General features: G+C 42.5%; 2 protein-coding genes across 3 annotated transcripts; both read left to right on the top strand.

Moving 5' to 3' along the window:
• The first annotated feature begins 198 nt into the window (after positions 1–198).
• sp100.1 (SP110 nuclear antigen, tandem duplicate 1) lies at positions 199–8,783 on the top strand. 2 transcript variants are annotated; one of them, XM_071474216.1, is made up of 16 exons: positions 199–342; positions 1,867–2,041; positions 2,531–2,755; positions 2,950–3,069; positions 3,305–3,438; positions 3,543–3,587; positions 3,698–3,737; positions 4,103–4,201; positions 4,326–4,442; positions 4,742–4,881; positions 6,042–6,110; positions 6,378–6,511; positions 7,315–7,432; positions 7,549–7,623; positions 7,769–7,912; positions 8,025–8,783. In XM_071474216.1, exons 1-16 carry the CDS (start codon positions 199–201, stop codon positions 8,118–8,120), a joined length of 1,875 nt encoding a protein of 624 aa, XP_071330317.1. In that variant the 3' UTR covers positions 8,121–8,783. The 2 variants fall into 2 exon arrangements, with proteins under 2 accessions (XP_071330317.1, XP_071330318.1); XM_071474217.1 differs by lacking the exon at positions 6,042–6,110.
• A 142-nt stretch (positions 8,784–8,925) lies between these two features.
• LOC139618354 (uncharacterized) lies at positions 8,926–14,700 on the top strand. The gene is made up of 4 exons (XM_071474219.1): positions 8,926–10,505; positions 10,679–10,747; positions 12,519–12,811; positions 13,604–14,700. The coding sequence occupies exons 1-4, from the start codon at positions 10,277–10,279 to the stop codon at positions 14,483–14,485; spliced, it is 1,473 nt and encodes a 490-aa protein (XP_071330320.1). The 5' UTR covers positions 8,926–10,276; the 3' UTR covers positions 14,486–14,700.
• Positions 14,701–14,948: the final 248 nt, after the last annotated feature.

The following is a 14,948-nucleotide window of genomic DNA, read 5'->3' as shown; positions in this document are numbered from 1 at the left end:
ATAACAAAACACTTTCACTTTCCAAACGTCACCGGGCGGCGGAACTGAGAACACATTCCTGGGCAGATCCGTATGAGAAGCTTTGACCGGAGTTCACTCCCGCCTCTCCTTAATAATCAGATCTCCATTAGTTGCTGACAGACGCTTGCACATCTTTTGCCGCCTGTTGGGAGGCTTCCAGCGGCACTGGCGGACCCCATGGACCCGCTCGATTTCCTGGATTGTGATGAACTCCTGCGGTTTTTCCACTGCAACAAAACAGAGCTGTCAATCATGGAGAACCCTCAGACCTTTCTCAGCCAGCTCAGGGACTACGACCTGATCCCGGAGGAGCGCTACAAGGTGAGGCGCTGGAGGGAGAGCGCGACGCATCTGGTCCTGCGCCCGTCCCACGCCCTCGCCTCCTTATGTGGGCCTTGTTTTGATTGAAAAGCGCGCTCCCGTGTGAGAGCGGGAAATGCGAAAGGAGGGTGACCTTTTTTTTTTTTTTGATGAGGTGTAGAGTTCCCCAAGTTTCACGGGAAAAGTATTAAATTCAGCTATGGTGGAATTATTTTATATTTAATAATATTATTGGTTTATGGATGTCAGAATTCTTCTTATTGTAGCAGTTCAGCTCAGCAATGCCCAGGGCCAGATTAACCCACTAAAGGGATCAGGGGCCAAAAGCTGTAGGCCCCCTCTGATCCCATATGTCTGGTCTATGTTGTAGTTTTAAAAGATAAGAAATAATTAGTAATAGGCCATTAGTGCCAAAATGCACCATGCTAATGTGAAAAAGGCCCGAACTGGATTTTAACACAGGAAGATGGGGTATCAAGATGCAGGTGTGGTCCCAGGGCTGGGTTGTAAACTTCAAGTGAATCAAATTATGAGGATTGTCTGCCGGGAGCAGGCATGTGAACACAGGAGGAAGGTCTTGCACTCCGGTCCATGGATGATAGTTTCATGACCGTGACAGTCTATGCAACATGGATCAGCATCAGAGATGGTGAACACTACATACTACTAGTGGTAGCACCGAATTTGCTTCGGCACGTTGTCACAATGGTGCACAGTTTCTGACTCTGTGCTGCAGTAACACGTTTGATAAGGATGAAGCGAATGTTTAGGATATACACTGTCGTGCTAACCATCATGTCTAAGCCTCTAGCTCACACCTGTGAGTTCACCTGCCAGTGGGACTGGATCCAGTTCAGAACTCTTTCACACCAAAAACAAGAGCAGAGTTTGTTTGGGACAAGACAAGACTGAGAACACCCCCTCGAAAGGGTATTTGGTTAAATCAAACAAGCTTACATAAGCTTTATACAAAAGCGCAGCTGTGAAAGCACATAAAAAAATGAAAAGAGAGAGCTGGCCAGTCGCCGGGGGTGTGAATATGGGATCTGTCTGTTTCTGAGATTCTGCCTGGTGATAATTATCCATGGATTTGTCACGATGAGAGATCCCTTCCACATTATACGTCATTCATTTAATCCATTGCTAAAAATATTTTATTATTTATTTATATTTTATTTAAAAATATTTAAGACAATTATTATCGTAGTTTATAATGTTCTTTAATGGTTAATGAAATACAAATATACTATACGTCTGTTGTATAACGGCGTAGCTCATGCCAAAATAAATATTGATTTATTAACTCACCACATTAGATTGCAAAGCTGAACTTTGTAATTGCATACAGTGTTTGCCACTGCCACCAATAGCTAGAACTATGACTGATGTAAAACTACTTCAGCCAGTGAGTCCAGTCCATAAGTCCAGATCTCCAAGTGGTTATACTATATCAATAATGACAGTAGATCATGTCCTACAGCACGTGTCATGTCATCCAACCCTGTTTTTTCTCTGTGTGTGCAGAGGGTGAGTCGCATGAAGAGTAAAGAGAACATGAAGAGGTCCCTTTATGATCTTTTGGACTGGTTGGAGAGAGAGCAATCGGAGCACATCCGTGTGTTCTGGAGTTGTGTCTTCAAGGAGGCCATCATTAACCTCTACCCAACGCTGCGACTGCTGCACAGGAGCCTCATGGACGGTCAGGCTCACCTTTTTATGGACATCAGCATGTTAATGATTGCGACGCTTGAATGATCCTTAGTTTTTCTTTACCACTGATCAACTGATTACTCTGACACATGTAAAAACTGTCTTTGCTTCACATGTATACATTTTTTTAAATTTTATTTTCAAATGTGAATCACTGCAAGACTGTAGCTGTGCTGAAGCCTGATCTTCACATTAGTCTTAAATCGATATTGACGCTCCTCACTACCACTATGGATTAAAATATATACTGTTATACAGTAGAGCAGCAAAGTTTTAGACACTAATGATAAAGTAAGAATGCTTTCAAAAACAATGCTATGAATAGTTTTTGTTTATCAACGGACTTCATACAAAGTGCATTAAACAGTAAAAAAACTAAATTAAATCAATATTGGGTGTGATCACCCCTAAGAACAGCCGTTTGTCCATGGATTCTACCTGATATTCACTATACACTTGGTCTTTAATTCAATTGCAGTGTCTTTTCGTTTTAATGCACAACTGCCTGATAAGTTGGAAAAGGAAGAGACAGACAAGAGGAAAAGGAGGAAGAATTCAGAGGAGGAAGAGGAGGAGCAAGTGAACTCAAGTAAAAAGAAGAGGAAAAAGAGAAGTAGGAGTGAGTGCGATGATGATCTGCAGCCCGGTCCATCATCTGAGTCGACTCCAGCTCAGAAGAAAAAGTCCAAGAAAATATGCTTCTGTAAGTCACCTGCCACTTATGCATCACCTCTGTAAAAATGACTGAGTATTCCCTGAAACAGTGACTGCCGATAGATTCGCTGGTGTGGCCTTGTGGCAAAATCAGCAAGTTAATACAACAGAACGTTTGAATCAAAAAATGTCTCAGTGACAAAAAAGAAATAAATATCTAAATATTGTTTTAAAATTTCCCAGCTTCTCCCTTGAAGAAGGGAGAGCGGAGTGACTTTTGGAACTGGCCCTTTTATAAGTACCAGCTGCCCGTGACCTGTGGACACCAGGGGGGATCGCTCAGCAGAGACAGACTGGCTAAAGGTCAGAGTCGCAAAGTAAAACTCATTGACTTAAGTGACTGGAAAAGAAAATTCTGTCATCATCTAAAAAGAAGAAAAAACACAGAAAAGGGTTAATTGAGACCAGTTATTTTGCTTGAAGATCATTGTATTTTGTTAGATAGAATTACAGGTAGAAATACACGCAGAGATGAAAATTCTGATTATTGAAAGATGGTGACATACAGAGATGATTTATGATCCTGTGTCTGTTTCAGGGGAGAAGTGCATTTGGTTTGAGAAACAGTGGCGTACTCCCGGTGAATTTGAGAAGCTTGGAGGGAAGCAGAGCTCAAAGAACTGGAAGCTGAGCATTCGATGTCTGGGCATCCCGCTGGGAAAACTTATAAAGGTTTGTTGAGAAGCGATTTTTATTTTAGAATATACACAGATCACTTCACACCCAGTTTGTTGTGAAAATCATTTCATTTTCTGTTTCTTTGAATTTCACGCCAGGAAGGGAACCTGAAATTAGCAAGCTACAGAGGACGGCAAGGAAAGGTATCAAGACTGGTGTCAATACATAAACAAATCAATTCTGACTCGGTAATGAATCCTCTTGTTTTTCATTGCTCTGATCTGGGACGGTCACTCCTTTTTCTTGCTCGTAGGCCAAGAGATCCCTGTTCCCACCTGATCTTGTGACCACAGGTTTGTTGTAATGGTGCAAAACAATGATTTTAGAAAACTACAGGAGTATACATGGAGTATTTGATAGCTGAGTGAGCACTGCATCCCCACAAACTGTTACAAGAGCATCTGTTACCTCACATAAAATATTCAAACATTCAAATGTAATGTTATCGTTAGAGCCAAACAGGCAGCCATAGTAGCCGATTTTTCCCGGGGCAGGAATACATTTAATGAAAATGGATTTTGAAGGCTGTTTCTAAACCTCGGCCCATATTGGGATCAATGAAATTCTATGAAATTCATTTGCTACTGTGAAGAAGTGATTGGCTTGTGCATGCCAAAGATGAACTGGCCTGAAATTTACCTCCTCCTTTTTTTTTTAGTGTCTGAGGGAGAAGAAGATGATGACAGTGAGGATGACGAGGATGATGTGGAAAACCAGGAGAACCAGGTGTCTTCTAGCAATGAAGGAAAATGCGCAGGTGCTGGTTTATACAAAATGCATTCATGTCAACAACAATAGAAATGACTTTAGATGTGTATTCTCTCCCAGTATCATGCCGCAGTGTTTACGATAATTATTTTCTCAACATGTGTCCATTGCAGATGAAGACAGGGAGACTGAGGAACAGACTGAGCAGCAGCCAGACAGTAGCAAGAAAGTGTTCAAAGTGACATGTGGAGATGTAGCTGGGACCCTGCACCATAAACGATTTGGATCAGGTAAAGTCGACCACATGGTAGCGGTAAAGGTGATCGCCAAAGTCATTAGAACTCATCCTCTGGGAACCTTCGATGTCTGTGCACATTTTAGTGGTGATAGTTGATGTGATATTTCACTCTGGACCCACAGGCACACTGATATTTTCATCCCTGCAGTCAAGCTACATGTATCTGTATATCCTGTGTAGTGTCTTGCATTCTGTTTAGCTATGATAAACCTGTGACAAGCGTAATGCTGTGAACTAAACCGACCAAACCCAGCTTGAGGTTTTCCCCTCTAACCTTTTCTCCCCCACCAGGGACTTGTGGGAAGAGTATTCGTACTGAGACCAGCTGGATGACCCCCGTGGACTTTGTGAAGGAGGCGTCATGTCAGACAGACGCCACCTGGAAGAAAGACATCAAGGTGGAAGGAAAGCCACTCGGTGTACTCATAGAGGTAACCATGGGCACGGTGATGTAACAGTGTGTGTGCGTGTGTGTGTGTGTGTGTGTGTGTGTGTGTGTTGTCACCACACAACACTGAGAGCACCTTGAACTGTTAAATGTGCATCTTTGTGTATTTGTGTGATGCGATCTGAGAGAGAAAGAGGTGATAATTACACTTTAAAGTCAGTAAGGCTACGTCCACACTCTACGTTTTCATTTTTAACTGTTGAACTGTTTTAGCTCCGTATCAGATTCGACAAATGCAGAATTTAACTACACAACAGCTACTAGCAAAGACAACAAGGTCAGTAAGGCTTGCTATTCGTTATCCGTACGTCATCATTTCCAAAGGTCTCCGTTTTTGCCCATCCAGGCTACCTTGCTGACATGTCGGTTGTCGTACAGACACGTTTTTGATGAGTGATCACAGTTCGCACTAACCACGGTGGCAATTTGGCTGTGGCATCACAATAAAAGCCACCAAATGTGGAACAAACAATAAGCAGTGAGGCTGCTATCAGAGATAGAACTGGGCAGGCAGATTCCACCAGTACAAATAAAAAACTACTATACACAAAGAAACAATTGCAGACTGTAAATACAATGAATGGCCATCGCAGAAAAAAGGCAGACCATGAATAGTGTCAAAAATGTTGCCTGATTTCATGAAAATGTTAAGGATTATAACCTTAATGTGACTTAATGTTTGTCAATGCAGAACTCATTAAGTCACAGGATTTAATGCATAACTGGATTTTGTTGTAAAGAAGTTTCCGGTGCCACAAAACCACACAAAAATGTCACACTTCATCGAATGTACTGTAAGCTACATTTCTGCACCACCTCCGGAGGCCAGGTTACAAGCAGAAATAATCCACAGAAAGACCTGACAATATGACTGTAAAACATGAGGCCGCTTTATTCACAAAGTGGAGACAGACCGGCATCAGACACGAAGAGATCTGGACAAAGCAGAGAGCAGAAAGAATGTGTAGACACAGGTTAGGTCAACTGTGGCATTAATGATGCCATTTCTTGAAATTGTGTTTCAGTTCCAAATATGAACGGAGCTGTAGCCAGGGAGGTGAAGAGCGAGCCACAGGGTTTGTTGAGCCTAAAGATCTGAAATATTAAACTTAGAGGAAGAAAATGTTGATTTGTCTATTTCAGGCCAACATCTTGAGGATCCACTCACTGCTGTGTACTTGTAGACTGTGCAGTCAAGATCATGAAGACCTGGTAAGTCTGCTGATCAGTCAGTTTCAGACAAACTGAATTTCCTCACCCTACACTGATCTTTGCTCTGCATGAACAACGTACAAAACCTGTGTGTCCCACGATGTGATACAGTACAATTCTGCACCTTCTGGAGTGCAAACGAGAAAATCAAGCTCAGGTTTTGGAACCTTTTTTTCTCTCATTGGCCCAGCACTGATGCAGAAAGATGCAACGTGTAATTTCGCAGCATGTAAACAGAATTGCTGTCATGCACGGCTGTCTTGGCAGGAGAATCAGAAGAACGATGATGAGTGTTGCGTCTGTAAAAGTGAGGGAGAAGCTCAGCTGGTGGTGTGTGATCACTGCCCTCGCTCCTTCCACCAGAAATGTCACCTGCCGCGTGTGGACGACGCCACTTTGGGGTGAGCTTTGATCAGTTTTGTTCGGTTACTTTGTTTCGTCTTTTGTGCTGTTAGTTGTTTAATGTTTTTAGTCTTAGCTGTTTTAGCAAAGATGAGATTTTCTATTATTTCAACCCCTGTGAATCATCAGTACACATGGTGATGCATGCTTATACTTTAATTTGGTGAAAACAGTACTTCCCACTTACAGGTTTTACTTACTTAACTCAGAAATTTAACACTGCACTGCTCAATATTTTTGACGTCACTGACCAACTGAGTTACACCATTGGTTGGGCAGCCTAGTGTGATGGTTTCGATTGGCCATTGCTCTTTCAAAATCAACTGGCACAAACAGTTGTATTAGAGGGCCGTTTATTGCCCGCAGCGTTGCCAGCTTCACGCATCTGTCGCTAGATTTAAGGTGTTTTCACATTTACAGCCCTTAAAAAATGCTTAAAGCCCTTGCTTAGTAGACAATAGACAGGAGTATACATATAGAGGGCTGTTACTTTTTCAAAAAATCTAGTTCAAATGAATTTGAAATGACACGCAATTCGGTGGAATTGGAATCATGGCTGGTGTGATCCCATTGCAAGATGGCCTCTGGTTTTACTTGTCTTTTTTTTTTTTTTTTTTTTTTTAACTTCACACTGTGGATATGCATATCAAAACTTTTTACAAACAATTTTTTAAAATAAATTCTACCTAAATTCATGTTACACCAGCCCTTTAAAAAAAACGTTATTAATGTAAGTGGGTTAATGGAGATAAATATAGAGAGGACTGATATGTATTTATGTGCCGCGTGTGTGTGCGAGCAGGGACGACAGACCATGGATGTGTACGTTCTGTATATTCCGAACCACTCAGGAGTGGCGTTACAGTGATGAGATGGAAATGGAAGCAGCCAAGTCCCGCAGCATATCACGCCACATGCTGGTGAGCACACTGTGTCACTCTCTGTCTACATGTCTCTGTCTTCAGGTGTGTCCATCTTCACGCCTGTCTCTCTGTCACACCGCCGTCACTCATCCCTTCTTCTCTTACATCAACAGGAATGTCAGTATCTCCTCCTGTTTCTGTACAGCGCTGATGAGGAACAAACTTTTGCTTTAGACCCACGCCTCTATGTAAGTCTCATTCTCTTCCATTTGCACCGTCTACGTATTCATGAAAAAAAAAAAGTCAAACAAAGTGCACTTAATAATCTGGATGCTGAAGTTGTCACACTGCCAAATGTTGAGCATTTCATTCATTTCTGCTTGGCCACCACAGTTGGAAAATTACTCCAGGGTTGTCCAGACTCCGATGTGGCTGGGCAAAATAGCAGACAAACTCCACAAGAGCGAATACCAAACGGTTGGAGAGTTTGTGTCAGACATCCTGCTCATTTTCACCAACTGTGCCTCATACAACCACGTAAGAAACTGTCATGGAAAACCTCTCATTTCTAAACCTCTAAATATCAAAAGTTACGATTCATTTCTAAGGGACCTATGATAGTAACAAGGATTGTTATGTTCCTTTTTAGGCGAATGCTGAATTCCTTGCCCAAGGCGACCGCCTGATGGAGTTATTTAACGGAGAATTTAAAAAAGTGTTCAACATCTGTGGACAGCCTGATTAACAGTGTTAAGTTTTTAAGCTCAGTAGCTATTGGGAAAAGGCTGGAAACGTGTACAGTTACAATAATGTTTTGGTGGATTTTTGTGACTTGTCCATTGTATTTAGTTAAAAAATAACCCTGGGGATTTTTACTTGTATTGTGTCTCAACTGTCTTAACTTGCAAGTTTTTTGCAGGGCAAAAATGAATTTGTAAATTAAAGTGTTAACACATAGAGAACACACTGTATGAAAGATCAACATTTGGTTTGATTACTGTATAATATCCTCTGTTCAGTAATGTCCCTACTTGTAAACAGTGGACATGTCAGTTTGGCACAATCCTCATCATATGACAACACGTTTCAGTATCATATAATTCTGCTACAAGGCATTAATAGAATACATTTTTCCCATTGTATATTTATTTGCACACAGAAGGTGCAGTGCAGAGCATTACAAACTACAAGTTAACATTTTTCCATTAGTGAGGTGAGTAAGTAAGTGAGGCGAGTTTCCTTGTGCATAATAATGTGCAGAAAAATGTGCTCCCAACATGGTTTTCATTACCATATGTTTTTCTGATATGAATGTATGTACGTTCTGCATGAGAGTCCAGAATGCATTTCCCTGAAACATTAACATAATTTCCATTTTACTACACAGTAATTAAAGTATTCAATCGTGCTCACTGTGATCTGTTTTTATAGAAAGATTTATTAGTGCACATCTTTAATGGCACAGCCTTGACTTGTTTTGACAGAAAATCTATATTCAGATGTACAAAAAAAAGAAAGATTGACACTTGCTATCACTTATACTCTGACTAATTGGACTAGGGACAAGCACTAATCCACAATTAAATCTTTGAACACTTTATTTTACAGGTTCTTGCAGATAATTTCTTAATCATTCCCATGTAATTTAGTATTAATTAGAGAGGAAGAAAATGTTGAATTCCCTCACAGAGTCATTGCTAAGTTTATTATAAATGTAACATTTCAAAGTCCACGACCGACTTGTCTACCTGGTGCGCATTAGACAACACTTTAGCTTGTACCAGTTTAAGGGAAAATACAGTGCTAATTTGGTTTACCTCCAATTAATTAATTCCAGTTCATTCTTTTAGTCAGTGTACAGGAGGTCAGCTGTATGCAAGAATGTAAAATTTGTCTACATACATTTAAAGGGGCTGTTTGATCTCTGCTGCTGAACGTGGTTTCTTGCCAAGAGTGAAGGGTCATAATTATGGCTTGACAGGAGCTTCAGCCATCGTTGTCTTTATAATGTAAGAGGCTATAGTATAGCCTCTGAGCAGCGCTACATCTTCAGGACAGATTGGAGACAACAGTTAGTCCCTATGGCACAGTGGCGAGACAGGCTGATGCTAGCCAGTTAGCATGCTATTTACAGTTGAAGAAAAGATGCAATAGAAATTAGTTATCAATGGCGCTGCTGCTGCTGGAGACAGCCGGTGAGTAAACAGCCAACCTCCATTAATACTAATGTTGGCCTTGTAGCGTTGGCATAAATGACAAATGAGTCCTTTAAACACAATAAATTATAATATGGATTAAAATGGAGATTTCCTTTCAATAAAAGCCAAATTACGTTTTGGTTGTTGTTTTCCAGGAAACCATGTGGAAAATGATTATGAAACTACAAATCTTTAAGTTTTCCGCAGGACAGCACACCCATACTTTCAATTACAATAGGATATTTCAGATAACTGGGGTCCACAGAAGGGGTCCTCTCCTCTGAGGGTGGTGACGTGGTGATGATGTCATCCCGGAGCAGCGTTGTTCGGCAAACACGTGCTGCGATGTGCGCTCGGCTGACGTCACTGCCAGCAGCAAATCTGTGCTGGGAGCTGCGCAGCCGCTCTGCGCATCCGTCGGCCGAGGTGGACGGCGCAGCCATTTCCCCCCCCCCCCCCCCCCGTGAAAAACGTACACGGAGGCGGCGTCCACCCATCACGGCACGTAACTGACCTGCGGCGCGGGAGTCGTGGCCGCGCCGGGGCTGAACTCCGCATCACCGACCGAGATCCGCGACCTGCAAACTTTCTCCCAATTCTAACGCCTGCGCAGACAAACGCACAGCTCCCCTCCTCCTCCTCCTCCTCCTCCCCCCTCCCCTCCTCCTTCCATTTGGCTCATGTTTTTGTTCCCGTGTCAGACATGGAGGGGAACCTGCGAGGAGGCGGCAGCGACCTCGCAACGATGCACGTGAAAACCGAGGCGGTGGATGAAAATTCGTCTGCGCTGGTTTTGGGCAGCCAGGAGCCGCCTGCATGCAGAGGAGGAGGGGGAGGAGGAGGAGGAGGGGGAGGGGGAGTGGATCAGACTGCAGGGGAGCCGGCTGACACAGAGCTGCAAGCAGCCGCGACCACTACTCCTGTGCTGCTGTGTGAGTGCCCAGACCAGCTGATTTATCGTCATGTTTAACGTGGCTGTATCTGTTCTTCTTAGTGGTGTAAAGCAATGATTGAATAAAAGGCGGAATTGAATATCTGATTTCCATACTGGTCTAATGTTATAGCTGAACATGTTTTTAAATTACCGACACTGTCTGATCATTAGATCCTGTCAGCACTGACCGGTTCTTCACCACGTCAGGGGATGGAAAAACTTACCTGAAGATAGCTCCAGGTAACTAAGGATCAAAGTAGGAGGATCATATTTCTACTGTTCTGATTGCTGTCAGTGTGAGCCAGAGCTGAACCAGTTAGTCAATCGCTCAGTTAATTGATAGTCAGTTATTATATGAATAACAAGAAAAGGCAGGTGAACACAATGTGCTTTAACTAATGACACACAAATCAATGTATTGATCTTGTTCATATTAAAGATATCATTCGAACATCCACAGTGAAGGCTGGAAAAAGTATCTGAACTCCTCGGCTAATGACATGAGACTGGAGGTGTGTGTGTTTTTAATTTAGAAAAAAAAAAAAAACCTCAGATATTTAGTGTTTGCTATTCACAAGCCGTATCTGCTGATGTGAGCAAAGCCTTGCAATAATTAGATCTCAGAAGACGTACGCTGAAGACTTGTTGAGTAGCATAAAACTGAAGGGATTACAGAGTCGTGTCAGAGAGATGCAGACTGATCGGTAATTTCTTGAGTAACAGATAAAGGCTTAAAGAAATCACTGGAGCTGATTAATAGTATGTGCAGCAGGGAACTGCAAACCAACATGAGAGCATCACCCCAAAGGTGAAGTATGATTTGAGGCTTTGCTGCTGCTGGACACGGAAAACTCACCATCATCAGGGGAAAACGAACTCCCAAGTTTACCAAGGTCAGGATAGTGAAGGATAGGCTTGACCGGTTATTAAATCTAGTGTCCAATTACTTACTTTTTTTTTTTTTTTTTTTTTTTTTTTACCAGCGCAGTGAATATTTAATGGGTACATTCAATAAGAGACGAATGATTATAATGTTTGTGTGTTACTAGCTGAAGCTCATTATGTTTGTCTGTATTGATTACTTAGCTGAAGATCGCATCACATTTTATGACCAATTAATGCAGAGAACAATGTCATTCCAAAGGATTCACTGACTTTTCCTTGCCACTGTATTTTGATTTGAAGTCTTTTATGCAGGAATAGTGAAACAATGCCAAATATTCTCTGCTTTCAGCCTATAAAATTGGACAATTAAACAGTTAATTGAAAGAATATTCTGCTGATTAATCGATAATGAAAATAATCGTTACTTGCAGCACTAATGTGAGCTCAGAGCAGCATTTTCTGTGCAAGAACTTGCATTATCAGAACAAAAAACAAACAAACTGCAGTGCATGGGGAATTGAAGTCTTTTGCAAGAGTCAAGCTCTTTAAGGACGGTTTCTCAACTCTTTCAGCTGAATGAATCTCTTTTTAGATCCCCAAAATGTCATGTATTGCTTTCTTCAACTGTGAGGAGGGGGCTCCAAATAGAATTAACATAAAGTGATGTATTTCCAGCACATTTCATGTTAAACCCCCAGAAAACCTGGTTTCAAATCTCTGGTATTTCTCTATAACATTAAATATTCATGACTAAATAAGAAACATCAAAGTTAGAAATCAGTTATCAATCAGTATAAATCAATTAGTATATGAACAGCTGATCTGCCTCAATAGGAGTGTGTGACTGAGGTTTGATCAGATTTGATCAACAGCAACCGAACAACCCACCGGCTGTCATCAGATTCAGATTCAGATGTTGCTGCGTCCTAATTGGAGCACAGGTGTGACATCACCTTTTTAAACTAACCACCTTCTTCAGACCAGACTCAGTGAAAGACTGAAATACAGAAAATCTGTCATGTGATATAACCAAAACAGTGTGTTCGTATAAGAATCTGGTTAAGAAAATATGTTTTCATGGCCTTTTTTCTTTATTTGAATGAGAATCAATTCTGTCCTCCCCCAGCTTCAGTGATGCCCCCTGCTCCTTCAGAGAAGACGCTTCCCGCCGGCTCAGATTTCTCCTCCAAAGCTGTTTTGTGTCTGATCGAGGCCGTCGGGCGCCGCTGGGGCCTGTATGAGACTCGGGAGCGCTCGCAGCTCTTCCAGAGCGTCCAGGAGGAGATGGCCTCTAAGGGGCATGTGCTTCCTGTTGAAAAGATCCGCCGCAAGTGGAATAACCTCATTGTCACTTACAAGAGGGTTAAAGACCGGAGCCGGGAGACAGGACACGCAAAAACATCCTGGGAGTTCTTTGATGTGAGTCTATCATCAAAAAGGAAAAACATCAGACATTTCTTACATTTTATAAATAATTTGGGGAACAGGGTCAGGAAATGGAACTGGATCAGCTGTTTAACCAAACCATGTTTAGCTGTTTACCCTCTGACAGCTGTGCAAGCAGATGTTTTATCATTAGTATTGTAAGGAGGGTTGAATTGGTTTAAATAAACCTCTCACTGGCAGGCTGTTGCTCTCTACTTCCTCTTCTCCTCCTCTTCTGGTCTCCTCTTGGGCATTCATGCATAGTCTCTTTACAGCTCTAGAAAGGTGAATACTTCCTTGATTATTATTTCCTGGTATATTTCACCTTAAAGACAAACGTAATTGACCATCATCGCCACTCGCCACCCTCGAACAGGGATTGTCCAGTCATAGTTTAGTAACCATTGCTACATACTGCAGGACCATCTTTGGATTTCCCCACAACCCAAAGCAGGATGCAAGTTGGTTTTATAAACCGCGAGCCTCCTCTCGTACTTATTTCCAACAGCAAGGACTGTGCCATTCAGTAACTATTTTCAGGTTTCAGGTTATGTTAGAAGAATTCCAAATTAGAAATGATACGCACAGCCCCTGGCCCGATGACGGCAGTGAGCAGCAGTGGCATTAGACACGTACTGTATGTGGAACCTGTTGTTTGTGAACGGGTGTGTTTTTAGCGCTGCGAGAGATCAAGTGATGATCAGATGATCTATTTGGCATAAATAACTTGAATTGTTTATTTCTGCCCTTTTCCCATGTCTCTGTGTCTGTCTGTCCACACTCTAGCTGATGGATGCCACGCTGTGTGACACCGTTGGCACTCAGATCATCAGCAACAAGAGGAACAAAGGTGGCGGCACTGTCTCCACGCTGCCCTGTCCTTTGGCAAAAATCGCAGCGAAACCACAGCTCCCACAGCCCACCACCATTATCCGCCCCAACGGTGACTTTGCTATGACTGGTGGTCTGGAGTCAGTAGGCCAGGGAGCCGCCACCAGTCAAATCATCAGTAGCACTTCTGCCATGACCTCAGTGACCACAGCGACCATTAGCCCAACGGATACCCCAGAGGTCAAGCCCCTGATCGTCCTCAACGGTGACATTGTTACAACCAGTATTCATCCAGCCACCATTGTGCCATCTCCATCTTTTATCTCCTCACCGTGTTTTACAGAAACATCCTCTACGTCTCCTTCGCTCGGCTCGACCGGTAACGCAGACTTCAACGCAGCGCGCTACATGAGCCGTAAAGCTCCGTCCTTCTCATCGGGTGTCATACCTTTTCGCCTGAGTGCAGCGCCAGTTAGCAACAATCAGAAAATCCTTGGCCTCTCCTCCTCCTTCTCCCCTACGTCCTCCTGTCTCACTTCTTCCACGGCCACCTCGTTATCTGCAAAAACAATGGCGGGAACTGAAGAAGCGAACCAGAAGGGAGACGGGGAGCAAGGCAGCACCGCTTTGCTCCATGAGATTCTGAAGCGACAGGAGGAGCAGGCCTACCTGGACCGAGTAGCTCGCCGCAGGGTTGAAGCCAGGGAGAAGAGGCGTGAGAGGAGGGAGGTGCGGATGGCAGAGTCCCTCGGCAGGATAGCCACAGCCCTGGAGCTGCTGTCCTCCAAACAGGACACTGTCATCGCCCTCCTGCAGAGACTGGCTGATCGGAAGTGATGTCAGGTGGCTCATTAACCTTTGACCCATCCTGATGCTTGTGAAAAACAGACTGACACTCAAACATAATGAAAATACAAAAATTGAATAAAATCATATGAACTGCTCTCGTTTCAGAATTGAGTATAAGTGAAATGGTGTGTTATTGTTACACGCTTTACATTTAGTACATTAAAGTCGCTGCCCTTACATCCAATAAAAACATTTTCCTCAAATACTAGTTAATATGATTTTGTCTGGCTGAGCTGCACTGTAAAGATTTTTGTTGTTAGAAAAGACCACAAACTGTAAAATGAATGAGACCTCCTCTTCCTTTAGGAGAAAAAGGAAAGTATTTTATCTTTTGCTTGGGGAAAATCTTTAAGAAATTTAATTCGGAATTATTGCCATGTTTACCAAGCATTTCTATAGAGTATATTAGATTTAATATTTCATAATAAATTGAGCAGGTACTTAAGCGAAG

Source organism: Trachinotus anak, unplaced genomic scaffold, assembly GCF_046630095.1.
Source record: "Trachinotus anak isolate AG129_WGS33_773 ecotype Australia unplaced genomic scaffold, CSIRO_AGI_Tana_v1 ptg000003l, whole genome shotgun sequence".
Lineage (NCBI taxonomy): Eukaryota > Metazoa > Chordata > Actinopteri > Carangiformes > Carangidae > Trachinotus > Trachinotus anak.
Note: the sequence above shows the minus strand (reverse complement) of the source record. Positions and strands in the feature narration are given on the sequence as shown.